General features: G+C 37.7%; 1 protein-coding gene across 9 annotated transcripts in view; it reads right to left on the bottom strand.

The window, feature by feature from the left end:
* TRPM3 (transient receptor potential cation channel subfamily M member 3) overlaps positions 1-22,262 on the bottom strand; it is a 512,305-nt gene that overhangs the window by 202,230 nt on the left and 287,813 nt on the right. For 4 of the 9 annotated variants that reach the window (XM_023537352.1, XM_011371283.2, XM_023537350.1 and 1 more), the window contains one exon: positions 8,972-9,046. The exons of the other annotated variants lie outside the window; for them this stretch is intronic. In XM_023537352.1, the coding sequence (XP_023393120.1) occupies positions 8,972-9,046 (75 nt within the window). The remainder of the gene's footprint in view (positions 1-8,971; positions 9,047-22,262) is intronic. 9 annotated transcript variants of the gene reach the window in all.

Here is a 22,262-nt window from a genome sequence, read left to right as displayed (position 1 = left end):
CATGTAGAATTGAGTGACTTGATTAGCGGCTACTAATGTCTGAGTTTCTCAGTTGGATAGAACCTACTAAAAGTCTTTCATTTGGGAGGATTTAGCTTCCTTCTTCCTTTTCCCCTGTGGTCTGGTGCCAGTCTGTGATATTAGTAAAAGTATGTGTTCTGGACCCAAACTTCTCTGGTTGACTGTCTGGAGGATGAGATGGGTAGGTGAACCCATTTGGCCCTCACACTAACTCATTATCTCCAACAACATCATCATTGGTAAAAATAATATTTTGATCATCATCTGCCTGACTCCAGTGTCCAACCCCTGGTCAATATGAAACTTGTCCTGTCAAGAGTGAGGTATAATTTCTTGGGCTTCCTCAAGCTTCAACACCATGAACAGCAATACCATCATTTCTGTTTCTGGCTTCATTTTGCAGCAGCATCTAACAAACTTGAGCCTCTGAACTTACTTTTTAAGTGTAAATATTGTTTTATCTGAAAGACATTTTTTTTTCCTTGATGTCATAGCTCCTTATGAATTTCCGAGTTGCAGTGAAAGATCTCATGTAGTAAAGTCCACTGGGCCAATTGACTGTAGACAGTTTCTCCCTCCCTTAGGTGAAGGAGCAGTCGCTGAGCACTTACCAAGCAGGTACTGGGCACTCAGCTAAGTGGGGTGCATAGGCTTACTCAATCTGCTCAACAGCCCTGTGATAGAGATATCTTCATTTATAGTTAAATTAACTGAGACAGAGAGAGTAAATTGAATGTCTGAACTGAGTATAAACAGACATGTTAGAAAACGCAGGGCCTGCACTCTTTGCAGTCTGCTGGGTTGTCTCTCATCAGGGTGACCATATACTTTAATATACAACTACCAGGACACTTTTGCAAAGTGAAAGGGTTATCATTAATAGTTACTCTTGGATGACAGGTATAAACCAGAACTATTTAGTCCTGGACAAACCAATACATTTGGTCACTCTCTTGCATGTCTTAAGATGTTAGATTCATTTCTGGCAGATTTTAAAAATAGATGCCAACCTCAGATATTTAAAAAGTGGCCTGAGTTTTCTCACTGTGACTTTGTTGCATCTCTTCCTTGCTTAAAAGACCATGACTCACTGTTGCCCCTCTATGATTCCTGGGATCAGGTTTCTAGCTCCATCTAAACCACAGCTGTGCATTATCAGAGATATTCTTTCTTCTAGATACACAGAGGGATGAAGCTCCAGGGAAGGATTAGATCATTAGGCAAAGGAATATAGCAAGAACAATCTAGCAGCACCTGCATAAACCTTGTAGGGGGAAAAATCATCGATTCAAAGTTTTTCTCATGTTCTAGCATATCCATACTGGCGCTGGAAACAAATCCCTTCTACTTTCCTATAAATAAATGCCTCATTACGTTTTATCATTTAAGCATAGTGGGGTGCAGGATGTGGAATCAGGAGACAGTCATGGCCCAGGGGCATGCATTGAGTACTTTGGGTCCTTAATCACTGGGGGTGTTTAACCTCATTATCCTGCTCTGCCATGTTTGTGTGAAATAGCTACTTGGCTTATTCCTACTGCTGTCACCATGAATCATTTGATTACAATAATAAGTGCTAATACCATCATTCTAGAAAGTGGGCTATCCTAATGTGCTACATAAGAAAGTGACACTCTAAGGACTGCTCTCAAAATCCTGATTTTAATGTTCAAAGAACTAGTTTGTGCACTGAAAATTATCACAAGAAGGGTTTGAAGAAATGCCCATTTCAAGTTCTCAGCTCTTCTTATCAGTGTATGCTCTAGCACAGCAGCTCTCAAGTTCAACATACGTCAGAATCACCTAGAGGAGTGATTCAAATGCACACAGGTGGTCCCTGTCCGGAGCTTCTGATAAGTAGGTCTAGAATGGGACTCGATGATGTATATTTCTAACAAGTTCACAGGTAATTGTATTGCTTCTGGTCCATGGACCTCACTTTGGGAACCAATGCCCCGGCTGGAGTGAGAGCAGACTTCTGCCTGTGGAAAGAAGTTAAATCTAAAATGCGCTCCCTGGAATAAAATAAGATGAAAATCCATGGAGTGGGACTGAAATGCTCATGTTTCCAACAGTTTATTTTAAAGTCTAAAGCAGGAGTTAGCAAACTTTTTCTGTAAAAGATCAGATAGTAAATATTTTCAGACTTGCAGACCAGACAGTCTCTCGCAAGTGCTCGACTCTGCCACCGTAGCTCGAAAGCAGCCATAGAGAGTACATAAAAGAATGAGCATGGATACAGCTGTGTTCTAATAAAGCTTTATTTATAAAGACAGATGGCACACTGGATTTGGTCCATGGGCCAGTTTGCCAAACTTTGGGTCTAACTAATGTGATCAAATCGATTCACATAAGGCAACATCTGTTAGTTTGCCAAGGCCAAGTATGCCTATGATCAATGAGAAACTAACCAAGTTGGAGACCTGTGTAAGCCAAGCACTGACACCTGTTCTAGTTGTACATGATTGATATAATATGCCCTTACTGGAATATATGCACTTTTCTTGTGATTCAGCTTCTAGAACCAACTGTTTTAAAAAGAATCCCTTGCCCCTTCTTCCTATTGCAATAGGAATTTCACTGCACTACTAGAAATTGCTAATCTATATTTAATATAGACTCTACTTGATGCTTTGCCTAAAGGTAAAGAATACCTTTTATGTGTAGCAGTATCATTTCTAGACTTGTTAATTAATTTATATTTTGTTTTACATTCTTTTTAATCTCTCCTTATTTCAAAAAGGGCACACTGTGCTGTCTTTTCTCAGAGGAAGCTTGCATTTTTGACCTGAAGATAAGCCTCCTCAATAGATTTTGTTAAAAACCTAAGCCACTAATGTCCTGACGGGGAAGAAGAGAAGGCAAGTCTCTTTGATGGGGAGAGGTGGGAGCAAGTGAGAGAGGGAGAAAATTCCCCAACTCTGGGAGAAGAAGGCACTCAGGACATCTCTGATGGTCAGTTTCCATGATCTCTTCTTGCTTGATCTGTCAGCGGCATTTGACACAGATGACCATTTCTTTCTCTTGGAATTATATTCTTCACTTGGCTTCGAAGATAGCACTCTCTCCTGGGTTCCCTCTTACCTCACCAGTTGTTCCTTATTCATCTCCTTTGCTGGCCCCTCCTCATCTCCCTGACCTCTGGCTCAGTTCTTGGTCCTCTCCTGTCCTGTTCTCACATATTCTCTTGGTGATCTCACCCACTCGCATGATTTCATATTCCATCTTTACACTGCCAACTCCATATTTATAATTCTAGACCAAATATCTCCACTGAAGTCCAGTCTCACATAACCGTGCCCCTCTCGACATCTCCACACATGCTATGAGACATCTCAAATATACCCAAAGCTGAGCTCCTGATTTTGTCTCGTAGCTGTCATCCCCACCTCCACAGTCTTCTCCATCCTAATAAATGGTGACTCCATCTTCCAGCTGATCAGCCCAAAAAACTTGGAGTCATCCTTGACTTTTTTCCTCCCTCTCACACCCCACATCTAATTTAATAGTAGATCTTGCCTGCTCTACCTACAAATCATAGCCAGAATTTGACAACTTCTCACCTCCCCAACCCCTACTCTAAGCCACCACCAGCTTTGCCTAGATTACTGCCATTTTCTCTTAACTAGTATTTTTGCTTTCATCTCTACTCATGATTTACACTACTCTCAACTCAGAAGGTAAAACTATTCTGTGGAAACATATAAGACCACTCATTCCTTTGCTCAAAACTCTTTAAGCACCCATTTCACACGGAGTGAACGTGCAAGTAAAATGTCTTACGATCTTCGCTGGCCCTGGCCCTGATTCCCTCTCTGGCCTCCTTCCCTACTTCTTTCCTCGTTGCTCATTCCACATGTCCATACAGGTCTCCTGATGTTCTTCAACATCACCTGTTGTGCACATTCTCACCTCAGCATCTTTTTGTTGCTGTTTCCTCTTTCAGAAATGGTCTTCCCCAAGATATCACATAGCTTGCTCCTTTACTTCCTCCAAGTCTTTACTCAAATATTTCCTTTTCAGTGAGGCCTTCCCACCACTCTAAATTGTAGCTCCTTCCATGTACCCCCTTTTCTGCCTTCTCCGCTTTGTTTTTCTTCCTAGCACTTATCACTATTTAATACACTATATGTTTTACTTATTTATTTTTTTTTTTTCTCTTACCCAAAAGCAAGCTCCATAAGGGTGGGATTAGCATAGGCATCTGGTCTGAGGGGGAGTATACCTTTTGTGAAGTATATTATTTTTTTTTTTGTTTTCTCTTACCCAAAAGCAAGCTCCATAAGGGTGGGATTAGCATAGGCACCTGGTCTGAGGGGGAGTATACCTGTTGTGAAGTATACCTTGGGGTGCTAAACCTGAGGCTGCTGCACCCTGGGCACCCGTGATATCAGGTACAGCAAAGATCCCCCTTGCTTTACTCAAAGCCTTCTGCTTGGGAGAGACTAAGCAGGCTTGGACAGTTACTGTATCAGTGGTAACCTTGACTAAGGGCAGTTGAGGTCCTTTTTTAATTTTCCAGGTTTACTGTAAGCAAGAGAGAAGCTAGGTTAGAGAGAAGGAGGGGAGTAGTGGGGGAAAGAGGAGGAGGTGCTGTTGGAGAGAGGAGGTAGAGAGAGGGAGGCAGGAGAGAGAGAGAGAGATGGAAGGGAGCGAGGGAAGAAATGAGAGGGGAGAGACGGAGAGATTGGTGGCGGAGAGGAGATAGAGAGAAAAAGGAAAAGAGAGGAGGGGACAGGAGACAGAAAGATATGGTAAGAGAGGAGAGAAAGAGGGAAAGAAAGGGAGAGAAATAAAGGGAGAGAGAAAGATAGAGAGAGTAGGAGATAGGGTGGGTGGAGGGGAGAGAGAAAGAGAAATAGACCTAATAAAGATTAAGATTGAATTGATGGAAAGGGGCTGAGAATCAGATTTATTTGGATTAATAAATCTGATTCTCAGCCCCTTTACTATATGACATTTCCTACATACCTAAATTTCTGAATAAATTTATGCTCACTACTATGATTCTGACTACTTGAATAATGGAAACAAATAAATTAACAGAACAAAACAAACCCTGCTCCATGCATACCAAGCAAACAGAATCTAAGAATGGATAGACAAGGATGAACTGAACTTTTTACTTTTCCCCAAACTCCTGAAGCAGGCACACCGTACTTAATTGCCTCTGCCTTCAGAATCTCTCCCATGATTTCATAATAAGTTTTTATGTGCACTCAAGTCAGTATGCACTTCCTGTGTTCTTCCTCTGGGTGGAAGAAATGCTGCTAATGAGGAAGGATTCAGCTCAGATTTGTGTGATGACCAGAAAAGCTGACTCTTCAATCCTTACTCCCCCTCCACGCCACCTCCTGCCGTTTTAGCAGAGGTACATCTGTTTTTTCGCCCTGACTGATTCCAGCAGGAATTGTCCACAGAGCCCCATGTGGACCCAGAGATGTGGAGGCTCGTTAGCCAAAGAGAACTGTTGATTCCTCTGCCTGAGATTATGACTTCAGTGCCTGCCTGCAGGGTTGTGGCATGTGGAACGCCATGCAGCTTCTGAAATCTGGCCTTTTCACAGAGTGGGGATCCCTGTTCAGTGAGGAGAAGAGCTGCTTATTTGTTTCAGCTATCAATGCCAAAAAAGAAAAAAAAAAAAATCAGCTGTTTGCTTATTTGGGCAGTAATACGGCACACCATCTCTATTATTCTATTTTTTCTCAAGGGTTAATGATCTTTAGCTAAAGGTTCAAAGTTAAAAGATTTTTATTTTATAAAATATATGAAAACTCTATTAGTGACATCTTGGGAGCACTATTCCTAGTCATTGTGCAAGCCTATATGAATTACATTTCAGTTTTACATCCATTAGTTTTAATGGTCTGAAATGTGCCAAATAAGTTTTTGAAGGGATGAGCAAATTATTTTCCATCCTAGGAAGAGACTTTGAAGAATTCTATGATAAATTTGCTGCCCTTATCCATCTCAAGTGAATTAAAATTTCAGCCCACTTTTTAAAAGATCCCTAGAGAATGAGATAGCTTATCTTCTCTAAATATATCCCACTGTAAAATTGTTGATTATAGCAGAAAAGTACTCAGCCAGCACAAGTTTTCCCATTAATTTTATGTTTGTCTAACTTTTCAATGTTAGCTATGCATTTCTCTTAAGTGGGTTGATCCTAATCTAGACTGAAAAGCAGCCATGGCCAATTATCATTTTAAATAAGTGAGAAAAAGTCAATAAGTACTTCTTTTTCTCCATAAATAAAAATAATGAAGCCATGATGGCATTAGCATCTACTATATATATATATATACATATACATACATACACACACGTATGTATATATGTAGATATATTCGTATTCTTAGACTCTCTAAATTCATAAGATAGAAATATTTTAACGATCTCAGTTCAACAGGAACAGTCATTTCCCAGGGTAAATGCTTTCATACCCATGACAGTTAGAAGCATGCCTGGTGGTCTTTCCCTGTACGTGTCCCTATTTATTTACCTTCCCTGAGTCTTTCTAAGTATTATTGTTTTATTAGTTGTCCTTCCTTTATAGCTTTTTAATATCTAAGCTTTTCTATTATATTTTTATGTCAAGCTGGAAACCAGAGCTAAAAATGAGGCCAGAAAACCAAATATTGATGTTTACAATAATAATTTATTGGGCACCTACCTGCATGTGCCAGGCACTGTGCTTGGTTTTGCAGGATGAAAAAATGAGTAAGACTCAGCCTCTACTCACAAGGAGCTCACAATCTACAGGTGATGGGGGCAGTGCAGGTAGGTAGACAGATAACCACTCTACCAAAATAGGCAATGCTATGACAGAAGTTTACCCATAGTGCTATGGGAACATGGAGAATATGGTGAATAACTGATCCTAGGTGTGCCTGTGTCGCGGGTTTCTGGTAAGTTTTCATGTAAGAGATTTTTCATCTGAGACTTGGAGTGTAGGTTTTTGCGAGTAAGTACAGCAGGGAGGCTGGAATTTCACCAAATATCAAAACAGGACAAAACACATCTGACGGTATGTCATTCAAGGGAATGGGTGAAACATAAGGTCCACATGCACTATGGAAGGAGAAGATGCTAGAAAAACAAGAGATAAAAAGATATAGAAGGTCTTTAAGTAGTGAAACAAGGAAGAGATTGGGTCTTGGCAAGAAGGATTATGTTCCTCATGAGAGGAGCCTATTAGATCTGACCAGCAAAGTAAATTTTGCTGACTTTGAGACCAACTAAATGCCAGTCAAATGTCTGCAACCCAAATCTTTCTAATCTGAAAGAAGATCTCAGCATTCTTCCCTGCATGTAAATGAGCCTAGGAAATCTTATCAGAATTGTGGATAGTTCCTCTGTTCAGATTCATTTGTTTACAGAACAGTCCCAGTCCCTGAACAATTAATTTTAATGTGGAAAAGGCTCTTTCCTAAAAAAGAGAGAGAGCTCCTAGCTTGAACTGAAAAATGAGTCAGATAAACAAGACAGGCAAACACCAAGAAACAGGTTTCACTAAAATTTGTTCTATTCTCCCAACATTATTCTTTTGACTCCATTATTATCTTGATTGACAAAGTGATTTTTTTGTTAACAAGCATGCCAAACATCCCAGTGACACAGCCAACTTGTGATAAGACAGTTCCTAAGATGATGAGAGAGCATATGGTTAAACTGTGCTATCTTCTTCACACAACCTATTATTAGAGGGAAAATTATCTAAAAGGCAGAGGAAACTTTGAATAGCATGTTCAGTTGAAAGCATCTGAAAAATGACAAGTCATCACAGTCCAAAGTTAACTGATCATGAATTTGGTATTTGTATTTTGAATGGTCTTGTACTTGATTGGTTGAGTCTACCGGTAGTACCAAGTATGAATGATTGGACTGAACAAGTTAGAACATCCACAAATGCAATGATATGTTTCTGATGTACATGTAACCTGCCCAGAGGAAGTTTAACATCATTCTCAGGTCATGTGGTTTGAACCCAGTGAATATAAATTCACTGCTTCCTACTTCCAGGGCTCTCTAGATGAAGTTCTACTATGATCTTTAACTTATAGAGTTGTTAATCTCATGGAATAGTTATGGGCTCAGTGATGGAACATCTCATGTTATGGTTACCCCAATGCATTTGATGATGGTACAATGATCAAAAAGATGCCAGTGATGACAATTGAACGTCCCTTTGCCTTCCCAGCCTCCTTCATATATTCTCAGGCATAGGATGACAAAGGGAAGTCCACGAGTCACATGAAGAAAGACTGTAGCCATGGATACAGGATCAGGAGCTCCTTTGTCTGTCTCCACCCCCACCCTCCATGTCATCACCCAGTCGTACTTCCCCCTTGTGCTGTTCTTGTGAATTCCTCCATCATCTCGTCGCTAACTGCCATCCTCTACCCAAAGTTCTGCCAATGGCTAATTCCAACTAAATCAATGCTCAAACCAATGCTCAAACGCATAGCGTTTGAGTTCAAATAGTTGTTGAATGAAATAATGACCTCTGAATCCTCCAAGGTAACAGGATTTTAGGGGAGTGTCTTTTCAAAAGAAAAAATGCTTCTTTGTGTGGGGTGAAAAAAGCAAGAGTTTTAGATTCACATTAGCCTAGGTTTGTACCTAGGAAGATAATAATTTTTATCTTGAACGTTTTTGTGAGTATTAAGAGAGATAGTGTGTATGAAAATACCTAGCATAGTGCCTGGAACATACTAAAACCTCATAAAATGCTCATTTCCCTCCTCTGTGTCTAATGTGGTATTTTAGGATGATAAGTAATAGGGAGTAACTAATCTCTGATGCAGTTGGTTATCTTAGATGGGATAGAGATAAAAAGCAGTCACAGGAAAGAATATTGTTAGGAATTTTTAGAGAAAATGAATGTTTCTATGGTTAATTTTCTTGGTTGGGGTTTAAGAAGAAACTTTTGTCCATTAATTATACTTACCAATTTGGTCTAATTGGCAACTACCCCAAAATGAATAAAACAAGCGGGAGTCAAGAGAGAAAAACGGCAGGCATCCTGTCAAAAAATAAAATCTTTGAAATTTCTACAACCCAATGGTCAGATACACATTTTATTAAAGAGACTGATCGCCTAATTTAAATAATTTTATACATGTGATGGCAACTCAAGTTGCACATTCAGACTTAAGCAAAGCACCAAATGGCCCTTCAATACCAGCTATATCTTATCCTATCACTCCTTTGATTAAACATGTCCTTAAAATCAACATCGCCTTTGCTGGAGGAAGTATCCTTCATTATATGTTTCAGCCCAGGTGACTGTCCTGGTAACGAAAGGGTTAAGTGAATTAATTCATGTTAGCTGCTTGCAATAATGCTTAGCACTTAGTCAATTCCTCAAGATATGTTAGTTGTTGTTATACTAATTATAATAATAATTATGAATCTTTCAAATCTGTGTTTTCCAAGACTGAATAAGAATCAGATTCCCCTCTCCATTCTTTTAAAAATATTTCTAATTTCTGGAGATAAATGTCCTATTCTCAGGTGATTGGATACTTTTGACCTAAAAGAAGTGCTTTTTCAGAGGCTAATGTGCTCAACTGAAACCAATGTCATCATGTCATTCAATATATGTAATATTATTTACTGAAGAGATCACCACATTTCCTTCCATTCTCTCATTGGCCAAGAAAATGACTAATTAGACAGATAGATAAATAGATATAGTCATATATATATATATATATAATATCTATCTGTCATATATATCTATGTCATCTTTCATTTTATGTATGTACATATCTATCTTTACAAAAGTCATGAAAGCCATTTCATTATAATAGATTTCCTACCAATTTGTCTATTCTATCCCTAATTGAGAGATGAATTTAATAATAAAACATGTCTCTGGAGTTGTTAACTGACTAAACAAGCTAGCTTTGGGCTAGACGACTCAGGCAGTATCTCATTTCAAATGTAGGAGAATCCTCTGAGCATGAGCAGCTCTGCCCTGCCCTTTTTTGTTCCTTCCCTAGAAACATTTATGGAGGGCTTCAGATCCTCGAGTTAGGTTTTCTGGCCCTAGCTCCCTAGGATAAAGCCAAACTCGTAGAGCAGCCTCAACGTGTAGCAGTTGGCAGCTGGTGGTTGGGTAGGGGGTAGCTGGTTGGTGAAAGGCATAGTAGGTTCACACCCCACTGTTCATAAAATATCGCTTGGTAATTCCTCACTGCCCAAAACCTGGCAGAGCTGCCTTTGCATAAAATGTATTCACTGGGGGAAAGTATAAAGCGATATCTCTCAAAGCACAAAATATAAGGTTGGTTCCTCTAGATTCTCAATAGTTTGCAAAATAACAAGCCAAGAGTAATTACTATATATTTTCTGGAAAGTTACTAATTAGCATGTTCCTGAGAACATAAATTCAGCTTGGGAGCACACGCCTCCCTAGGCTGCTCTACCACTGTGTACGACAATTAGACTGCTTACTAAACACTATGAGCAAAGCCTCAAATAGACAACAACACAAACCCTACTGGAAACGTAGCACAAGCATTTGTTTATGGAATCAAGCCCAAAATTGGATTAGCTATGTCCTCCCTGCAGAGTGAACGGCACGCTGGCATTTTCAGTTTATTTCTTTTATCCCTCCAGTTACCAAATCCTAATGAGCAAAAGTTAAAATGACATTTTAGTGAAGATCAACTAGATTGTTGAAGATTTGTTACAGGGTTAAAAATGAAAATGTCTGGATATCAGGTATCTATTGATTGTGACCCCAAATGCCTTGATAGTTCCTTAACTACCCTTCAGGACGGAGTGAAGAAAACAATCTCAAGGGGAAAAATGAGGGAATAAAGGCCTGAGGATTTTGCATCAAATAAGCCTGATGCTCTAAGTAGTAACTCTAAGTAGCATGGAAAACCTTTTTTTATTTTAATTTTCCTTGTGCTGTGTTACATAGAATAAAAAAAAAAAAAAGCCTCCTAAACTAAGATAGTGACAATGATGAGCAAAGAGCTGCAGACTAGAAATGTGAAGTCCTGAGTTCAGATAAAAGCCATGCCACTTAATTCACTGTGCAAGTTTAGGGAGGACACTGACCTTTCCCAAGTGGGCTTTTCTATCTGGAAGATAAAGGCATTGAACTGGTGAAAAAAAATACATATATATATATTTAGTGATAATGTATAGATACAGAGATACACCTATATCTATAAAGATATATCTCTATTTCTATATCTATAATAAATACGTAATATCCCACTTATCATATTATTCTATAGTTTATCTTCACATTGCCCTATTAAGAAGAGTTGATCAAGGGAAATGGTGAAACATATATACCTTTTCCTTATCATTCTAATAATTGTATTTCCTAAAAAATTAACCCTAGTTCACATGTGATCTTTATTTATATTTGCAGCTGAAATTTTGCTTATTCAGAGAGGACAAATAATTTGATAAAAATAAATTTAATTAGACCCTATGCTGTTCATTAAATTTCTGGATGTTGAAACTTTTCACTTGCACTGCTTGCAATCATTACCTACATTCTACTTATCAAGATTTTCCTTAAAACACTTCGGCCACATACCCCCATGAATATTCCACCGAGATATGGTCTATGTCTGAATTCTCATTGTACTTCATATCATTAAAGGGCATTTAACACTTGGTGCTTTATAATGTGGGTCTTTGCATACCGAGAGGCAATAGAGCACAGTGAATGAACGCAGGTGGACGTCTTGGGACTTCCATGTATTAGCAATCTGACCTTGGGGGCTATTGCTTGACCTTTCTGGGCCTCAGTTTTTTTATTGGTCAGTAGGGATAATAATAATGGTACCCACTTCATAAGTTGTTATACGGATTAATTCAGTTATTTCTTGTAAAGTGTTTAGAATAGCACTCAGTAAAGAATACTTATTGCTATGGCTTATTTATCTTGCAGCCCCTTGCTTTGTATATTGTAGGTGCCCAAGCAAACACTGGTAGAGTAACAGAAGTATTGTCAAGGGAAAATAGAACAGAGAGAGCAATTACTACTTATTTTAAATGACAGATATTTCGAGTCCTCATTTTGTCACATTTTGAAAAGCTGAAGAACTCTGACATGTATTTTGGCTCCCTATGAAGCATCTTAAAAGTATAGAGGAATAAAGAAACAGTGGGAGCCACTGTTTCTGCAGTGAGCATTACAGACCATCTTCAACATGAAACAGCTGTTGAATGAGCTGTTGAGTAAGACAGCTCCATCACAGGGAGTAGGACCTAGGGAGCAGGGAGCCAGACTTTGGGGTGCCGAGAAGCATGATGAAGGGAAAACGAACAATTCTAACTCTACTTGACTGTACTTCTGGTATAGATACAAAAGTAGGAAATATTTTGGTAGCTCCATTATACTAGGCTACCTGGTTATGGCTAAGGATTGGGAATAAATTTAGGTTGTTTCGTCATTCACCGACTCCTAATAGGGAAGATGATCTTGCTTTGAGTTCGGTTATTATCCAATGTAAGCATCAAACCTGTTACATTGGTTTCATAATTTTTATGCACATACTTTACGTAGGATTTGAGAATATTATTCTCTATGGTGTGTGCTTAACCAGCCTCTCCACTTAGGTTTTCTGAGTCAACCCTTTTGTCTTAGAAGGAGCGGAGAATTGCCAGCAGACTGAGCGAGAGGAAACAAGGAATGCCAAACACAGCTGTGCTGGTTCCTCACCCACAGGTCAAGAAGAATGCACATACACTTGGAGGGGGAAGGCACCAAACTCCTAGATTACAGGAATAGGCTGACTACTTCCAAAGATTTCTTTCCCCCTCCCTCCCTTTTCCTTCTATCCCTCCCTTCTTCATTGCTTTTCTTCTTTCCTTTCATCCTTCTCTCACTCCATCCCTTTTTCTTCTCTCTCTCTCTCGCTCTTTCTCCCTCTTGTAAAAACAATGTTTGCTCATGGTTAAAAAAAAAAAAATGAGAAGTTTTTTCAAGGTATAAGTAGAAAGTGTCAATTCTTATCTTACCTCTCCCACCTAAAGTCTCATTCCCTAGAAGCTGTAACTAACAATTGTTCACCTGTGTCCTTTCAGATATTTTATACCTATGCATGTATATGTATATATACATGTCTAATTTTAAAAGCACAAATGTGACCATAAACACACAGTTCTGCTATTGTACAAAAGGTTTTTAACTTTAGAAAAGGAAAAAAATATTACCCTTGTATATCTTTCCCAAACAGAGCTATTGCATTATTTATAATAACTTTGAGGTATTTTGCTGTATGTCTACATATAACATAATTAGTCAATCATTGGTGAATCTTTGGGTTATTTCCATGTTTATTACTGTAAACAATATTGCAATAAATGTGCACAGAATAAATTCCTAGTAGTAAAATCACATTTAAAATTTAATATTTACACACACACCAGCACATATTTCCGTAGATTACATTTATTGACACTAGACATTTTTAAACTTTGTGTTTTGCCAGTCTGATAGGTTAAAAACCATTTCACTGTTCTCTTAATTTTCATTTCTTTAATTTTGAGTGAGGCTGAGCATTTGTATTTTCTTCCCTGTTCTTTCTGTTGATATATTTTGTCCATTTTCTTACAGGACTTTCTTTTTTGGATTTATAGATGCTCTTTGATTATTACAGAAATAAGCCTTTTGTTATGGTAGCAAATCTTTTCTCTGCTTTGCCATTTGTTTATCGAATTTCTTTACAGTATGTGCTAATGGAGTTTCTAAACTTTGAATCTATTTTCCACAGAAACAGCTTGTGGAATAAAAAAGTCACAATAACTCTAAGTTTGCTATTATAAAAAGATTAAGGAAAAATATACTAGGCAAGGCAGAAAAAAGGCAAAGAAACTCTCCTACATATGGAATATCCAGAGAGAAAAGGTGAGGTTTATTTTCAAAGTGCTTGCCTGTGGTTTCACTAAATCTGTAAGGCAATAGATCCTCTAGACTTTATTCACTTAGCAAGATAGAAGGGGAATTCCAACTGTCTTAAAGCTCCACCTTTAAAGTTTCATTGAATAACAGGAGCTACAATTAAAAAAATTAACCAAGGTTGGATCAATAACCACACGTGTTTCTTGGTCTCTAAACAAGGTGACCCAATTCACCGTCTGTTAAGAGCAGCACTACTAATTAATCTTAATAACTGCCAGTGTCAGCAAATACTCTCAGTTATATATTTCCTGGCATTCAGAAGATTTCAAGAGTGCTTCAGGGGTACCTTGCCGAATTATTAGTTATCACTTAGGGGTTATTAAAATGTAGGAATGTCAGATTGGATAATTGGTATAAGAAAGCTTCAAATCCCTCTCGAACTCATCTGCTCATCAGGTCTTGTCAAGCATTCACTCAACAAAGTTGGAAGATGGGCCACTCTTATTCCCAAAGTCCAGTTACAATCTTTCCTTCTCAGGATGGATCTGAGAGGCTGACCAACCTCCATTCTATTGCGTGTTATTGACATTACAGTCACGCACAGGTCCAGGATTTATCTTTGAAACATTAATATTAACAGGACAGTGTCGTAGAAGCATAGTGTCTGTTCTATTCATTTTTAATATTTTGGGATTTAAAATGTTATCAAATGATGTGTAACAAAATACGTGGCTAAGAATCCATTATGAAATGTACATGCATTATACATAGATGGCATATGCAAGTACTTTGAGGATAAGGGGATTCTGTTTGAGTTAGCTTAAAAAGTTAACTAAACCGGGATGGTATAAAAAAAAAATCTATATAATTTTAGACAGCTTGTCTCAATCTGATTCCCAGGGGAAATGTTAATTTCCAAAGCTAGGGCAAGACTCTTTAACTATATATCACTAAAAAACTCACAGGTGAAGAGTGACACGGCAAAATATGAAGCATATGCTACAGGAGCTATTTATGGACAAGGTTTCTCAATGAACATATTGGAACATATAGGTATATCTTATTTATGAATGACAGATACATTTTATCTCATGTGCCAACTCCAATCACTTCTTAATAACCATCTGGAATGCTATGCTGAAAAGGCGGAGTATAAAAACTACTAGTTGTACCCCAATATCTATTCTTCCCTTCCTTCATAGTAGTAGAATTTAGCCAGCTATGTGTTTGCTCAGGATAAAGACTACAATTTCGAACCCCTTTTTAGTTAGGTGGGAATACGTATCTAAATATTGGCACACAGGATATAAGCCAAAATGGTGCCTATGGCTTTCTTATTGTGCTTTTTAAAGAAAGGGTTATAATTTTTCCTTTGCTCCTTCTTCCTGATTCCTTCTGGCCAGAATGTAGATATAATGGTGAACTTGCATGGGCCATGAAAATAGGGATGGGCAGAGCAAAAGGTCTGAGCCCTCTACACTGTGAGGCCACCAGGTCAGATGTGGGCTCATGTTCAGAATAATGTACATGTAAAGAATAAACTCCTATATCAGTCAGGCATCCATTTTGAATCATTATTACAGCAGCAAAACCTGTGTTCTAATGAATGCGAAATGGGTCTGAGCTAGGAGAAGGCTCAGTGAGAAAAGTATCATGCTAGCTTGGCAATGTCAATCGTGGATTAGGGACCCAATGGTCTCATGCCAATTCTTACTGTATGGATATCCAATTTACTCCCAAATGCAAAACTTTCCAAAGAAACTCTCGTGTAACTCATACATTATATTTTCTCCTTGGCACCTGCCTTCCTCCCTGTGCTACTGTTGACTACTTTGAGGTTGGCCCCTCTGGATTTGTCATAAATACAAAGAAGCGAGACCGACTTAACAACCATAATAAGAATAAAAATAAGTAATATACATATTATTTATGATATATCATTCATTTATATGTAAATTATTACAGTCCTTTAAAATAGCCTCCTGGGAAGCTGTATGCTTATTTTGATGATGCTGCTGTTGCTAAGACAGTTTTGGAACTTTTTTGAAACTGTAAATTCACGCATTTTATATAATAATATGAGTGGGTCAAATCGCTTAAATTTCTTTCATGACATATCAGCAGCTCTTTATTGAGCACTTATTACTCACAACATTAACGTTAATTTTGGTCTTGGAGAGGTTGGTAAATCTCTTAGGGATGTCAATGGTACTCTTTAGATCATCTATGTTACATTTCCAGGGTAAGTTGGCTTCATAATTTAACAATAGAAAAATAGTAATATGTAAAAGGGGTCTACTACAGTCCAGGGAAATGAAAGACATATACCAGAACTGAAGATGAATTTTTAAAAAGCACTGCTTTATGGTGTTTTATTTCACAAATTTATTAATTCATTTAAGATTTATATTACTGCCCTGCTCCCTTATGTCCAACATAATTCTCAGTGATTTATTGATGAAAATTTAGAGTTTGCTTTGTATTCAATTTCAAATCCTTCTTTCTACTAGAACCTTGGCTTATTAAAATATTCCTTGGAAAATGAATTCTAGGAGTAGGTTCTCCAGGAGTCTATGGGTAATATAACACATATCTGGGCCTCTGTCTGTACCCTCAAATCAGCTAGTAACTGAACTGGAGGATTTCTCTGGGCATCAAGGACAGGGGAGCTCCCATCACTGAGTACATTTCTAGAATCACTGAGCCTGAAACATATAAAGCAGTGGTACTAATAGCAGGTACTGCTGAATTGGAAATTCTGATTTATTTCGTGAGTCAGTTCTGCCTGTTAAGCAGATCAGTGTGTCTCTCCAAATGAAAAACATCTTCCTTATAGCCATTATAGCAGAAAGGTCAGCTTAAGTCCATTCACAGTTTTCGAATATGCTGAGAGCTCTAACATAGACAGTGATTTTGGTCCTCACTCAGGAGAGAACAGATTCAGAACAAATGACACAAATAACGAAGAAGTACCCAACAGTAAGTGGCATTAGGATCTGAAGGAGATACATTAGGGCTGACATCCAGCCCGTGCTGTGGATGGATTTAGGATGCCGAAGTCTTTACAGGTTGTTAAAGATTTTTAATCTTACCGCTGGATCACTATTGCTGTTGCTTCCACAATATATCTTTAAACTAGGGTCGAATATCTTGGAAGGGTGTGACCCTGATGAATTGAGTGGTGGTGGGGAGGTGGCTGTTGGAAAGATTTGAGAAAAAAACAAAGCAAAAAAAAAAAAAAACCTTCAAGGAAACATAGTCGGCGAGGACAGGGCGGGGAGGGAGGGTGGAGGGCGTTGAGGGGCATGGTTCCTAAGGGATGTGATTGGCATTTAGGCCAGGCAGTTCTTCATGTGAAACTATCTTGCATGTGGTAGCATAGCAACATTCCTGCCTCCTCTTGAGAAACACCAGGAATTGTGTCAACCCCCCAATTCTCCTGATATTTTAAAATGCCTCCTCGTGGGGGCAATGACACCCTAATTGAGAATTACTATAGCCATGTTTAAGAATTATTACCAAAAAATGGTGGTAAAAGAACTAGGACATAAATGATGTAGTCATGCATACTTCTTTTTGATTATGAAAATTTCACTGAAACAAAATGCTTTAAATTGGTGCATGTCACCTCACAGAAATAAACTTTTTAAAATAAAATCTGTAACCAATTGGACTTTACCACGTTGACCCACTGTGTACATAAGCATGTTAATGAGGCTCATCTACAATACAAATCAGTGAAAAGGGGAAATAATTGTTCCCATATAAAGCATACTTTTGCAGGATGATAGTCTGTACTACTGGGGGACAATATTATTATTTTTGTTAGTTTGTGTAAGTACAATCATATATAAATAGGTATGTTGGCTTAGGGACTACTTAATAAAACATACATTTTCCAGAGAACTCTAAATGGCAATATTCTCAAATACTAAATTGAATTATGTTCTATGAATTCTGCAATTGTTTCTGCTACTTATTTACTTAGAAATGCCAAGCCCATTTTAATCTGCTGTTTTAGATAAAAGTACTTTTGGTGGCTCCATCAGATGAGGCCACACTCAAATGTCAATCGTTACTCTGGGGCAAAGAAATTATAGAACATCAAATTCTCTTTCAAGCAAATCCTGACAGTAGCAAAAGCACTGGTTAAGGAAATCTAAACCTATTCAGACACTCGCATCAATTAATATCACAAAATGCATCTATAACAACTGCCATGAAGACATAATGCCTTAGACTGGATTTAGTCTGAAGTAAATTTCCCTTTATAGAAGGGAGATGACAAATTCGGAAAATTCTAGTCTTATAAGAAAATTTCTGACAACTGAAGTTGATAGTCACAATATTAGACTTGTGCTCCAAATAAAATTTTACATCTGGCCAAACCTAAAATAAAATTGAAACACAAAAGAATAACACTTAAATCAAACATAGCCCAAAGAGAAGTAGATTCCTGTTCTCTTTCTTCAGTCATCTTTTTGAATAAAATAGTAAATAACAAGAAGAAAATCTGATATTGGCCCAAATATAAACTTTTAAGATACATTCTGGGCCAATTCATATTTTGTCCAAGTTCTGACACCATCAACGAGTACTCAACAATCTTAAATGACATTCATAACAATTACTCCCACACACTGAAATACCTTGAACCTCTAAAGAAAGATTAAATTTTCTCCATTATCATTAATTACTTAGGCAGGAGGAACAATTATATTCTGTATGATATTTTCCAGAATACAACTTTGAGCCTCATTTTTCCCTTTGGATCCAGGGATACATGACTTCTTGACAATCACAACTAGTTTCTATGTGTGGTAGAGATATTCTGATGAACACCCTGATGGGCTTTTAATGAAAGGCTCTGGGACTAAGGTTGGAACCTATGGTGGCCAGGCTATATAAATGTGGCTTCCCACAGTGCCATGAAGTCAGGAGAGCAACCAACTTTTCTGAACTGCCACATGCAAGAATCCTTTCATATGTGAATTCACTTAATCTCAGCACTGCAAGAAATTACTGCCCCTGGTTCACAGTTGCAGAAACACAAAGTCGATGAGACATACGGTAATTTGGCTAATGTCACATAGCTATGATGTCCTGAAATTCCAAGTCTCCCTGTCACTTTCAACTGACATCACCGGCTATAGACAAAGATCTCTTCTCCTAAATGTTATATTCTTCCCTTCACACTCTTAAAAGAAAGCCACAAGATTTTTCTAATCTTCCTTTTTAAGATTTGCTAGGAAATATAGTTTTTAAATGATTTTTGGCCAGCTAAGAGTAGAACTTAGAACTAGAAAAGATGATTGTTAAAATTTTCAGCTGAAATTTAGCATGCAATAAGTAGTTCTTAATTTTTATTTTTTGAAATAATTGTTAAAGAATTCTTGGATCATTATTTGTCATTATGTTGTTACTGACTTAAGGAAATACTTTTAAAATCTACCCTACGTGTGGTCAACACAAGTTTAAAAAATGTTTGGTACTAAAATATTTATAGTCATGAAATACAATAAAAAATTTAGGAATCTTTGAATTTCCTTCAAAATTATTCAGAGGAGAATGTAGGTGTGTATATAATATATATATGATATATATATATATAAATTATACATACATATAGGTAGATGTAGAATATATATATGTGAAGCAAGGTTGCCCATAGGCTGATAAAAGTAGAGGCTGGGTGATATTTACAGGGCTTATTATAATATTCTCTAATTTTGTATTTGTTTGAAATGTTTTCACAATAAAAATATGCTTGGGGTTTTAATGTCTCATTAGGCAACTTATACGTTGCTTTCTGGAACAGTCTGTTGGTACTCAGTCTTTCAGTTAACAACTATTTACTGATCAGCTACTATGTTTCCAGCAATATGTTAAGTTGACTCAACTTGTAGGAATTGATGAACATCAATAAAATAAATACGAGGAATTGTTTATCATGGACCTTTGTTTATTGTAATTCAAACTTAGTACATGTGCTCTTTGGCAACACTAACTAAAGGTTTGGGTCACCTTTGATAATTCACTTAACCACCTCTCTGTACCTCAGTCTTATCTTTTAGATGAATTATTGCATATTCTCATGAATGTCAGCACAACATTGCTTTCATCCATAGATTCTTGAGATACGTATGTACAGAGTACAAATAGCCCCACTCCCTTGCCTCTGTCTTCCTCTTTTGTACTTGCCGGGCAGAATTCCAAGATGTGCTCAGCCCAACTCTATGCCTGTTCTACTACTCGAGCTGAACATAGGTGGAAAGAAAACACACATCCTGATGATTCATTCCATTTTAAATTCTTGGTCATGAATATCAAGGAGTTCAGGTTGCTGTAGGGTAATCTTACATTTCCCTAGTCCAACCACTCTCCCAGTCTCTACACTAACTATAGTTCTTTTCTCTCTCTAATCTCCTATACCATCTCCCTTCTACACTCTGAGCCCATGATGTCCTGTATTATTTTTTTTAGATATAGAAGGTATCTATAGAGAATTACGTGACATTCTGAGCAGAAAATGCTCCATCCTACCCATATTTGTGCCCAAATACTCTGCCTTTCCTCTTGCTACAGAGGATGAAACTGTCCCTGTTCTACCTAAGGCCACATTCTTCATTTGTGCACTGAATCTCATCCCTTGCCTCCTTCTCAAGGACCTTATTCCAATTCCCCTGATATTGGTTTTCAACTCTCTTTTCTATAAAAACTTACTCATTAGAGGCTCTGATCTAGTGCTAAAGAATAAATTGAGGTCTCTAAAGGTGACTATGAGGCATCTTTGTTGTGTCTTTTCCTTACCCTGAGTGTTCTTGATTTCTCCCTTCAAAATATACCTTAAGATCAATATTGTATCATTCCACTTACATAAGATACCTAGAATAGGCAAATTCATAAAGACAGAAAGTAGAACAGTGGTTACCAGGGGCTGGGGGAGAAGGGGAATGGCGTCTTATTGTTTAATGGGTATAGAGTTTCAGTTTGGCAAGAAGAAAAAGTTCTGGAGACGAATATTGGTATTGGTTGCACAACAATGTGAATGTGCTTAATGCCAACAAATCATACACTTAAAATGGTTAAAATGGTAAATTTTGTGTTATGAATATTTTGCCACATTAAAAAAAGCCCAGTTACTATATATATATATAGTATAATTCAACCTTTTTACTACCTCTGTTGCTGCCATCCTAATTCAGATCACTGTCATCTCTTACCTGTATTATTGCTATTGCCTCCTAAAATATCTCCCTGCTTTTAATCTTGCCCTCTACCTCAGTCTGGTTTCTACACACGACATCAAAGTGAGGTTTTAAACTGTAAGGGAGATCCTATAACTTACCAGATCAAAACTCTGTTTGAATAAAATCATACTCTTTACAAAGGTCTTCTTGCTCTTCATTGAACACCTGGGGCCATTGTCCTCGCTTTCTCTCTCCCCAGAATGCTCTTTCTACAGCTGGCTCTTTGACTTCATTGAAGTCTCTGCTTACATATCACCTCCTCTTAGAGGCCATTCCTGACCACCTACTCTATACTATTCTCGCAGCACACACGCACACATGTGCACATACATATACCTTCTTCTGCTTTATTTTTCTTAATAGAGCTTTTTACTGTCAGACAACAAATATTCACTCATCTGGTTATTTACTTATCACTCTGTTTGCCCTTCTTGTCTGAAGCTCAATGAATTGCCTACTGCTGCTTTTCTAGGCCTTAACCATGACTGGTACATAAATTCAAGAAATATTTGTTTATTAAAGGCACAATTAGAATTTGAGGCTTTGTATGTTAAATTCGAAGTTTAGAAAATCGCAGATGGAAGAGTGTTCCAAAGCAGGCAAGTGCTCACATCTGAAAAGATTCTTTTTTAAAAATAAAGCCCTTCAGTAATCAATGACGATGCTTCAGAACAGACTGTTGACAGTAGGAGTGAGTGGAGAGAGAGCAGAGATGAGATAATGAACACCAGAGTACTATTAAAAATGTAAGACACTGTGCTGGTAATATGGTATTATGAATAATTGGCATGTTGATGAGAAAGGGTTTAAAGGTCTCCTGAGCAAGATTCACTTAATATTTAAGAAAAATATTGTTCAGAAGATTTATCATTTATGTAAGAAAATAGACTTGTTGAAAGATTATGACATGCAAGTCATCCCTAAGTGATGGGGAGGAATGGCACTTTAATAAAGAAAATCCTGAGGGTATTCAGGTATCTCCAGGATCATCCTGTATAACAGGCAGTGAATAGTATTTCTGTGGTATGGTAGCATAGTATATTATGGCATAGTGTCTAATTTTCAGAAGACTAAATTGAGGCCTCCTCAAACTGAGTTTCATTGGTGTA

Source organism: Pteropus vampyrus, unplaced genomic scaffold (genome assembly GCF_000151845.1).
Source record: "Pteropus vampyrus isolate Shadow unplaced genomic scaffold, Pvam_2.0 Scaffold186, whole genome shotgun sequence".
Taxonomy (NCBI): domain Eukaryota; kingdom Metazoa; phylum Chordata; class Mammalia; order Chiroptera; family Pteropodidae; genus Pteropus; species Pteropus vampyrus.
The sequence above is the reverse complement of the archived record's forward strand: the minus strand, read 5'-3'. Positions and strand labels throughout refer to the sequence as shown.